This window comes from Mytilus trossulus, chromosome 14 (assembly GCF_036588685.1).
Source record: "Mytilus trossulus isolate FHL-02 chromosome 14, PNRI_Mtr1.1.1.hap1, whole genome shotgun sequence".
Taxonomy (NCBI): Eukaryota; Metazoa; Mollusca; class Bivalvia; order Mytilida; family Mytilidae; genus Mytilus; species Mytilus trossulus.
The window spans coordinates 37,485,423-37,496,690 of NC_086386.1; the positions used below are offsets into that span (position 1 = coordinate 37,485,423).

Consider the following 11,268-nt stretch of genomic DNA (forward strand, 5'->3'; position numbering starts at 1 on the left):
AAATAAGTGTATAACTATTGCAAATATCATGCGGAAATAAATCCGAGATCGGTCTCCCACAATACATTTCGTTTCACTGTGAACTTCCTCTTTAAAATTGCCGTCAACATGGCTAACCCAATAAGCAAAAAACGGAAGGTTAGATTCCATTTTCACTTAGTCTTATGAATTTTATAAAATATTAAATGAACCTAACATGAACATAAGCCATTATAGTCTCCATTTTGATAATGTTCTGTTACCGATGGTGAAGTTGTTACCAGATATTGAACGGATGGAGATGTATGTTTCCACATTTCCATTCTCAATTTTAATTTTATCTTTCGTTTTAAAGTTAAGCATAGTTAAATTGAGTGTTATTCTGATTCATAATCATAGGTCTGATTGAATCTTATAGCATGTCACGTTTGCAATTTTATAAATCTCACCAGACTATACTTTCATACTTTTTCAAACTTCAAGCTTTTCCTGGAAATCTCGGCCGATGATTTTTCGTCTTCAGATTTCATCTAACTGAGGCCTAGAAATAGACTTGTATTATTGTTGTTAAAACTAAGTGAAGCTATGATTTATCCACCCTCAATTCGTGGTGAAGGGAATATTTGACAATCCAAACTTTGGCACTAATGAAATTCGATGGTTTTGTGTGATTGCATGCATGTTTTTGCTGACTTGTCTTGAGAGTTGGAGGTTTTGGGTTCAAACCAAAATACAGTGTTTAACAGTTGGCATTTGCTGCCTCGCTGCTAAGCACTGAGTATCCAACTGTGTTTTAAGAGCAAAGCCTGGTCAACTGGAATTCTGAATAATGTGTTTGTGAGTAATGTAGCCATTGTACTGTAGAGTGACATTTCTTCCTGAGGGGGGGGGATAGGAGGGGTCCTGATCCCGAAATCCTGAACTTAACATCCCGAGATCCAGAAACTGAAATAAAGAATTCCCGAATTCCGAAAGAGTCAACCCCAAAATCCTGAGCTTAAAAACACCCAATCCTTGAGTCCCGATAAAGGTCATACACCTCTTTCCTGTATACTATTGAAATTAGCAATAATACAAAATATGGCTCAGAATTCAGCCTAATTAATGCAGAATTCATATTAAATATGTACTATCTAATATGCACTTAATTTTCAGCTGGACATTAACAGCCATCTGTATTATCATTAAAATTAAATTGATTTGAACATTCTATTAATCCTTAATTCATCTATGATGTCAATACATTATACATATGAAGGTAAATTAAGTTTTTCTGTTTTGTAGTTTGTTGCTGATGGAGTTTTCAAAGCAGAATTGAACAACTTCCTGACAAGGGAACTGGCTGAAGATGGTTACAGTGGTGTTGAAGTCAGAGTAACCCCAACACGAACAGAAATTATTATCCTGGCAACAAGAACACAAAACGTTCTTGGTGAGAAGGGTAGACGTATCAGAGAATTGACCTCTGTTGTACAGAAAAGATTCAATTTCCCTGAAGGCACAGTGGAGGTATTTCAATTGTTAATTATTATATTAATGTCAGATCATGTATTACATTATTAGTGGCCTTTTTAAAGATGTTTTTCTTATGTCGGAAATTTTTTGACTCTAAATTACACAATTCATGTAATGATGTTGACCATTTTTGGCAGTAAGGTAGCAGTTGAACAAGAAGAACATTGCCGTGGAGAAGAATACTGATAAAAATATTATTTGTCCAATTTTCAGTGATGAAACATGTTAAGGTCAGTCCGGTACTGTAAGCTTCTTAATTATTGAGCTTCCTACTTGAATTGCATGAACTCAATATTCCAATCGAAATGACCTTACTATACTGGAGAGAACACTACCACGTCAAACTGACAGACATTTTAGTTCTATATGTACAAAATAAATCTGATTTACTCAGTAATTGACTGAACCTAGACCTCAAGATTGAATAACAGACCACAATCAGGCAGATGATACTGTACAAGGATTAAACATTCACTCGTATTCACTATTGTAGATAATTAATGTTATACTAATGAACTATGCATGCTTTGTTTACATTATAAATATATCTGTTTCAGTTGTATGCTGAGAAGGTTGCACAGAGAGGATTGTGTGCTATCGCCCAGTGTGAATCACTTAGATACAAACTGATTGGTGGTCTTGCTGTAAGAAGGTAAATTTTGACACGAGTGAAAAATTCTGAAGGAAAAGAATGTGTGTGTCAATGAATTAGCAAATACATGTACACATTCTACACTTAACCTTTTGAGCTAAAGTTTATTAAAAAAGCTATTTATCAAAGTTTATTTTGATTATGTCTAGTAATCCATTTACATAAAGAAAACCCTAATTGATTTTCAGTTCAAGGTCACAAAAGCTTTTGATAGATTGAAATTTGGTTTGTGTATGGTATTTGCATCTGGATATTTGTTCATTAGATCAAAGGTCATCATCCCAACCATGAACAATTTTATCAAATTTAAGTTTGCTTATATCTTTTAAATCAAACCTTTAAGCAATGCCAAGTTTAATGATATCCCTTAGTTTGAAAACAAAAATTGTGTTGGCAATAAACCATCATTTGACAAATATTTGATGCAAACTTTTCAAGATTTTTTTACATCGAAATCCCCCAAAACAGAAATTGTCATTGAACTTTTGAAACAATATCTCCAATCATTAACAAAACTTATTTTGATCATGTCCTTTGGAAACAGCATCATGATTTTAAAGTCAAGGCAAACTTCACCTTTTAAGTAAATACTTAAATTCACAATCTATCTGACACTAATTATACAGGAAATTCATTATAATAGAAACAAAACTGCAATTTAAAGGATATTAAAATTATTGACTTCTGTGTTTACACACAGTAAATGAACAAGTTAATGATTAATAATATCATGCAAATAATACAACTTTCTTTTATTGATAGAGCGTGCTATGGTGTTTTACGATTCATCATGGAGAGTGGAGCTAAGGGCTGTGAAGTTGTCGTCTCCGGTAAACTGAGAGGACAGAGAGCCAAATCCATGAAGTTTGTTGATGGCCTCATGATTCACAGTGGTGACCCAATCAATGAATATGTTGACACAGCTGTTAGACACGTCCTTCTCAGACAAGGTATAGTTGTTACTGGTGGCAGGGATGTAGAATTGTTTGTTGTGAACCCTTCTCTCTGGGCATGTCAATTTAAATTTTATTTGTCCTGTGAAACATTGACCATACATGTAACTAGGTGAAAAGGCTAAAATAAAAAAAAAAGATCCCCTGTAGCGAAAGTTGCATTAAGTTTTTCCTTTGTCTGACTGTATGTCTATATGTTCTTAAATATGAAAAAGAAGTTGTGGTATGATTGCTAATAATAATAATAATAATAATAAATTCTTTATTTAAAGAGGGTAAACACAGTTAGTTACAATCACTAATCTTCCCTGAGGCCCTCATATACATGTATGTAATACAAGTAAAAACAAAATGATAATAATAAGAGAAAAAAGCAAACATACAACATATAAAGACATAATAGTTCAATGTACATGTACCATGATTAAAAGATATGAAACAGTTACATATCGCATGTGGTAAATAGACCTAGTATATATATACAAATCATTAAAATCATACATTCTAAGAGTAATAGTTGCAATCATTTCAGACTGAATATTGGGACTGTCTCAAGTATTGTTTTATAATTTGTTTAAAAGAATAAGTGTTTTGCACTTAATGTCAGAGACAACTCTCAAAAAGAAACCAAATGACTCAGAAATTAACAACTATAGTTGGTTTCTGTTCTCTAACTTAAGTTTGCCTCAACCAAATTTTATGAAACTTGAACACAATGCTTATAACCAAAAAACACAGATCAAGTTTAAATCATCATATCTAGGTTGCACTTTGTAAATACAGCTGTTTTTAAAGCCGATCCTCTATGGGGAGATATATATATATATAATTTTCATAGATATGTTAATTTGGTATGGTGCTGGTTTCCAGATGATTTCTGTGTTTCATCTCATAGAGATGTTTATTTGGGAATGTAATTTTATACCAGTAAAGAAAATCAGGGTAGTCCCTAAAATTTAATTCTTAAGAGGTCCTAAAGTTGGATTAGGGGTACAATGTAGTATAGAATTTTAGTATAAATTTAAATTCTTAGAAGTTCCAGGCATATTAATGTTGAAAATATGTTGCAAAGCCCTATATTGCAGTCCTTCTAATCAGATTTTCACACTTTTTTCATGTATGAAGATATTGATTTAATAATTGATACAAATAGTTAAATCATTTTATCCAGAGGTATGCTCCTAATAAATCTAAATTTTCTTATTTTATTTACATTAAACTAGGTGTACTTGGAATTAAAGTAAAGATTATGTTGCCATGGGATCCAAGTGGTAAGATCGGCCCCAAGAAACCATTGCCAGATCATGTTAGCATTGTAGAACCTAAGGATGAGGTTGTTCCTTCAAGACCATTCTCTGAGCAAAAGGGATCTAAACCTACAGATCCAGCCCAGCCACCTGTTGCATTATAAAAGTAGGTATACACTTGTACTCAGAATAGAAACTTTAAAATAAAACTTTGACAAGAAATATACTGTGGATTTATTATTATTCCTTGGATACCAATTTTTGTGGATTTTGTGGGTACAGAAGAACCACAAATTTAAATGTTCAGCAAATAACAAATTTAAAATAAGGTATGCAGACTTTCACAAAACCACGAAATCAGATATTTACAAAAAGGCATATTTTTGTCAATCCATGAAAATTGGTACCCACAAAATTAAATGAATTCGCAGTATCATTATTTACAATCTTGGGTTTATACTAGCTTTCACTGTCTTTTTTTTTTTTGGTTGATCCACAAATTTAGTGTTCAAGTACACATTTTCTATACATACTCAGAGTCCGAGGGGAAAACCATGAAATCAATTATCCATATCTAGACATTTCCTTAATCAATAAAGATTGATACCCACACAAATGAATATATCCACACAATCGCTTACTTTTAAAGTATCTCCCAAGTAGAAGATCACTTTACCTTCCAACCTGTACATCTATTATAGAATTATTAAATGCATTCCTAATTGTTTTCCATGCATTTTGTAATAATGTAGTGGATTAAAGGGAAATTGCAATACCAAAAAATCAAGTTTTACTAATCCAGTTGTTATGATTTACAATAACTACTGGTTCGCTGACTTGTGACATTAAAAATGTAGATTTCCCATAATATTAATAATGTGAGTTCAAGAAATTTGAAAAATAGAAATTCTATTAAATAGACAAATGTCTTTTTAATTATAAGAAGAAGGTTAATTGGTACATTAAAAATATTTTTGATTTTCAAATTTAAGGAACTTTAAACTGGCTTTATCCTACATGTCATACCTTCTATCAACATTTGCTTTAAACAACAAATAGAACATACAGATATGAAGAAAAAAGTAGTGTGAAAAAAGAAACAATGTTTTCCAGTGCCAAAAATAGAACATTTGAAATTTAGATGCTCCAACATTGTGCTTTATGCAATAAGATACTTGTAGAGACAGCAACCTTTCAACACAATCGTGTCATATACGGAAAAAAAAAACAATTTAAACAAAGTAATGTAAAAGAAGAAAATTATATTTATAGACTTAAATTATGTAATACAGAAAAAGAATGGTAAAATATTTTTTATTTCTTTTTCAGATTGTGCAGATCAAGTCATAAAGACAATAAATAAAAAAAAAAGACTGAACCTCATCTTTTTTGTATTTTAAACCCTATTAAATCAGGGTCAAACACCAACAGTAGTCCTTCTGGACCTGATGCTACCTAATTTATGATAGGTCAATATGTTTTGCTGGGTAATTTGAAGGAGTTCTACTAATAGTTTGCTTAAAATTAAAAAGGGGGGGGGGGGGGTGAATCACAAAACAATTTGAGGTATTCTTTCATTAGAGATCTGAAAATAGGAAGAAATACTGAAAACTTGGTATATGCTTATATCATAGCAAACAAAGTAATGGTGGCTTGTTTTAATAAGGACTTTCTGAAGGTTTTTTTTTTTAGTGTTTGCATGAAGCAAATATTGAGCATGAATCAGTTCGTGAGAGTAATGGGGCTGTGTTTGTGATTATTGTTAGATTTTGTATGCATTTAGAAATTGTTTTACATAATCTGAACATTGAAAAAAAATAATATCTATGATATGAACTTACAGATAAATGAATTAAAAAAAATATGAAAAAAAGGTAGAAATGTATTGAATACATGAAAAAAGCATCATAAAAAAATATTTATTCATTTTAGTTTCCTTCCAATATTTTTTTCTTACTGTCTTTTTCATTTGTGTTTGTGAAATATTGTAACCTGACATTGTGTCTGTTACAACTTTGCACTTACCATCTCTGGAAGTACAAATCAAAATGCATATAAAATTTCATCAAAATCTTACAGGATTAATTTCTAAAAAACTCTAAAGAGCAACAACTATGTATGGTAAATTCTGTGCAAGGGAAAAGTCCAAAAACACCAGAGGTGAAACAGAAGTAGACATCTATTATAAGATGCATTCCTAATTATTTTCCATGCATTTGTAATAATGTAGTGGATTAAATGGAAATTGCAATACCAAAAAATCAAGTTTTACTAATCCAGTTGTTATGATTTACAATAACTACTGGTTCGCTGACTTGTGACATGTAAATTTCAATAGTATTATTAATTCAACATTTAAGGCTTATCAGTTAAATCGTCAGTATTACTTCCAAAGGGATAAACAGAAAACTGACCCAGTCATGAAAACGAATGCAAATGACCGTGTATAACAGCATGCCTTAAATTAGTAAATTAGGCATCTCCTGCAGTGATGGTCACAATATGTTTAAACTTGGTATGTACATCCATATGTTCCAAAGTTTGTTTATGTTCTCTAACTTAAAGCCTTCACCAAATGTTATAAAACTTGTACATAATGCTTATTACTACAAAACACAGATCAAGTAATTTCAGAGGCATTGCTTTAACTGTTCTGAAGTTGTGATCCAGGTATACAAGTTTATAACCACATAATACAGATGAAGTTGTAAATTGGGTGGCACCACTTGTATCATTCTTAAGTTGTACCCCTTTATAAACAAGCAGGAGCATCATCTGTGTCACTGGTGTCCCATGGACACATTCCCCATTTATTTTTTCATCCACAAGTTTTATTGCTATTGTCATCAAAATATGTATGAAACTACTATCAATTTTAACAAAATTTGTCCAGAAGGATAATTACCTTTATATGTAGGATAGATATAAAAATTAAAGACATTGTTGATGAGACTACCAATCACCAGAGACCAAATGACTTGGATGTAAACAATTACTAGTAGTCAACCTAAGATGAGGAAAACACATACCATAAAGTAAGCTTACAAAAGGCCCTGACACGACTACATGTACAAAACAAACTATAAGTATGAATTAAATCTATGAACAGTAGAACTGCCAACTGAAGTTAACATTATTAAAAAAAGATATAGGAAAGGATTATTAATGTTGCCTGTCAACTTATGATATATACCGGTATGCTTACTAATTTTATGTTTGTCTCGAAAACTAAGGAGAAAGGAATATATTGTTAAATAATCTATGCACTTCTTGATCTTTTCCATGCAGTTGTAATGTAGTGGATTAAAAAGATGATGCAAAAGTAAAAACAAGTTTTACTAATCCAGTTGTTATGGTTGACAAATCTGGTTCGCTGACTTGTGACATGAACAATAGAAATAAAATTGAAATTGATAATTGAAAAGGAGAAGATAAAAACCCGACAAGAGTAGACAACAATTAGTACAATTATAATAAAGTAGATACTGAACCCGCAGTGGTGGATTCCCGCTTTTTGGAAAGTTTGCTATAGCTTGCTATTGCCTACTTTCCATAGCCATCGGCCTCAAACTTATGGTGACAGATTATCGCCATTTATTCTGTTCCGAGATAATTTAGTACTAGTGTTTGAATTCTGATTCTTGGAAGGTTCTTTTAAAATTTTGAGTAACTTCTCATTTGACTGAAAAGATTACAGCTTTAATAAAAAAAAAATGAATGTTCACCGATGATTCAGATGAAATTAACTCCATTTTGAAAATGAGTATCTCAAACACTACTTCGCGTATCTGTCATACGCTGAAGAGAAAATCACAAGAAATCTACGCCAGATTGCGTCAGATTCATTCATGAAAATTTCATGAATGAACATTTTCCGCACTACTTTTACCTGTTTACTATGTACGTACGTAAACGTGGTAAAAGCACGAGAGTATCGAAAAAATCGGAAATGAGGTGCAAGCCGTCGGATAATTGACAAGTGATAATGATTTTTTATAACAAAACACAGGTGATAGAATATAAAATACTCGATAATTATATGTCTAATGTCTCAGTAATGGACGGGTACAGGTAAATACGGTACCGGCTTTCGATAAAAAAGAATAAAATTTTTAAAATGCATTGTTTTTGTCTAAACATCCACCGAAACTTCAAAGGTTTTGATGCCAAAAATCAGTTGAACACTTTTTTTTTAAATACATTCCAATGTGGATAAAAGGGCCTTCACTCGTGCAGCATGCCCAAGTGGATCAAACTGACAGCAGAAAAAAACATTGACCAACGTCAATTCTTCTTCAGTCTTCTTCCAATAATTTACATCATACCACCTCTGGTGTCACCAGAGACATATAATACAATTGTATTATATGTCTCTGGTGTCACATTATCGCAAATTCGCATTAATATAGCATCCATATTAAAAGCAACCAGGTCAGCATCTACTTCTTGAATACCATATCTCAGGGTATTAATACAAGTGCTGTAGAAACGATTAAGGTTCTTGAAATTGTGATGATGTGTACCCTTTGGCTTAAATGGCTGCATTTCACCTCAAAATTTATCTAGATTACAGACAAACATGTGCATAGCTTGCCCTTTTTTAATAGAAATTCAATTGCTTTGTCATCCAAACACAGAGGCAATGATTACCATAATATATCAAACGAATGGCTTACAACAACAAAATTATGAATCTAGCGTATATATAAACCTTTTATTCATGCGGTCATACTGCTGTTGTTATGCTCCCACCGTATTGAGTTTTATCCTTGTTCTTCTGTAAGTATGTACATTCTTCCCTTACTTATAAGTACCTCCGTATATATCCCAAAACTTGTTTCTGTTTTCTTACTTTAGTTTGCCTGAGCCAAATTGTATGAAACTGATACGCAATGCTTATAACCACAATTCACAAGTCAAGTTTGAATTTTTGTTGCGTAACATTAAACTTGTAGCATTCTCGCGTTTAATGCGACTTTACAAAAAGAAAAGTTGCTGGAAACTTAAGCTTCTGTTCTCTTATTAGTATAGTTTGTCTTAACCAAATGTTATGAAACTTATACACAATTCTCATTTCCACAAACACTGATCAAGTTTGAATTTGTGGATTTAGTTTTACTGCTCTAGGGTTGTGCTTTGTTACAAATGAAACCAGATGCTCTGCATGGCACAGCTTTATACGACCGCAGAAGTCGAACCCTGAACAGTTAGGACAAGTATGGACACAAAATTCAAGCTTGATACAGCTCTGAATTTGGATTGCGATCAAATTGTTGACATAACATTTTGGTTTCTGACACAAAACAAATGTCAAGATCTTACAATTCTATTGCACAATACTGTATAATTAGAATGAATACACAGTGTTTATTAACCCATAATTCAGATCAAGTAAAAATTTTGGTAGTGTCACAATTACAGTTCATGAGTTTATAACGTTAATGCTAGCGAGGGCATCATTTGAGTCCAATGGACATGTTCCCTATTTTTGATAAAAGCCTTTAATATAAATTCACTTTCCTTACAGTTGTATTGATTTAAGTTACTGTAACTGTCTTATTTATATTTATCAGTATTTTTTGCAAAGAACCAATGCTATCCAAAAGAGTTCAAAGAATGAAAATGTATTAATAACTATAGGCCATTCTAAAGGTCGTCAATAATGAGAAATGTTAACGTTTGTACCATATACATGTAGAAAGCTTTAACAGGCCCTGATATGAAACATATGGAACAATTCAAACAAACAAAAACTTACGTGTTCATTTAATAAAAACAAATATGAAGGACTAAAACCAATAGAAAAATACTAATTCACAGGCCCTTGAAGTTGACATGGTATGAGTACTTAAAGAAATTAACAGAGCTTTCTGCATGTATATTTCATTATTTTAGATATACAGTCATGACAGTTTAAGGTTGCAATCATGAGAAAAGATCAAAACTTTTTATGATAAATATGAAAAAGAGATTTTTGATAATTACTGACGATACAATGGTTTGGTTTAATACATCAAAGCTGTGTTGAAATACATATTTGAAATAATACACGTCTATAACCTTTTTGGAATAATACACAGCTAAAGTTGCAAACTTTCCAGAGGTGCTATCCAGCACTTTGATTTTTTATGTTTTCTACTGGTAGACCTGCTTCTTTAGTGGTAGTATACTTCATCTGACTTGGTCCTACCATTCGAGTTTTTCTCATCACTTGCTAGTAGCATCAGTTATCCTTTTTTGTCGCAGAAAGCTCGACATAGGGATAGTGATCCGGCGGCGGTGTTAGCTCACTTCTTAAAAGCTTTATATTTTAGAAGGTGGGAGACCTGGATGCTTCATGTTACGAAGTTTCCGTCAGTCGCATGTCCAATGTCCTTGACCTCATTTTCACGGTTCAGTGACTACTTGAAAATAAAGATTTTTTTGTAATGTTAAATTCTCTCTTATAAGTAATAGGATAACTATATTTGGTATGTGCGTACCTTGCAAGGTCCTCTTGCCTGTCACACAGTTTTCACTTTACCTGGACCTCATTTCATGGATCGGTGAACAAGGTTGTTTTGGTGGTCGAGTCCATATCTGAAATACTATAAGCAATAGGTCTAGTATATTCGGTGTATGTAAGGTGTACATGTCCAACTGGCAGGCGTCATCTGACCTTGACCTCATTTTCATGGTTCAGTGGTTATAGTTAAGTTTTTGTGTTTTGTTCTGTTTTTCTCATACTGTATGCAATAGGTCTTCTATATTTTGTGTATGGATTGGTTGTAAGGTGTGCAGGTCTACCTGGCAGGTGCTATATGACCTTGACCTCATTTTCATGGTTCAGTGGTAAAAGTTCAAGTTTTTGAGTTTTGGCCTTTTTTTCATACTATATGCAATAGGTCAACTATATTTCATGATCTACATGTCAGTCACGCAG

General features: G+C 32.4%; 1 protein-coding gene across 1 annotated transcript; it reads left to right on the forward strand.

The window, feature by feature from the left end:
- The first annotated feature begins 21 nt into the window (after positions 1-21).
- On the forward strand, positions 22-5,724 carry LOC134697186 (small ribosomal subunit protein uS3). The gene is made up of 6 exons (XM_063559279.1): positions 22-138; positions 1,264-1,488; positions 2,052-2,146; positions 2,909-3,096; positions 4,323-4,512; positions 5,676-5,724. Exons 1-5 carry the CDS (start codon positions 109-111, stop codon positions 4,508-4,510), a joined length of 726 nt encoding a protein of 241 aa, XP_063415349.1. The 5' UTR covers positions 22-108; the 3' UTR covers positions 4,511-4,512; positions 5,676-5,724.
- The last annotated feature ends 5,544 nt before the right edge of the window (positions 5,725-11,268 follow it).

What these genes read in the sequence shown, in the direction of transcription:
- LOC134697186 (XM_063559279.1), top strand. Translation starts at nt 109, where the DNA reads ATGGCTAACCCAATAAGCAAAAAACGGAAG. An exon ending in CAATAAGCAAAAAACGGAAG is followed by an intron (nt 139 to 1,263) that starts GTTAGATTCCAT and finishes TCTGTTTTGTAG; the next exon opens with TTTGTTGCTGATGGAGTTTT. An exon ending in TCCCTGAAGGCACAGTGGAG is followed by an intron (nt 1,489 to 2,051) that starts GTATTTCAATTG and finishes TATCTGTTTCAG; the next exon opens with TTGTATGCTGAGAAGGTTGC.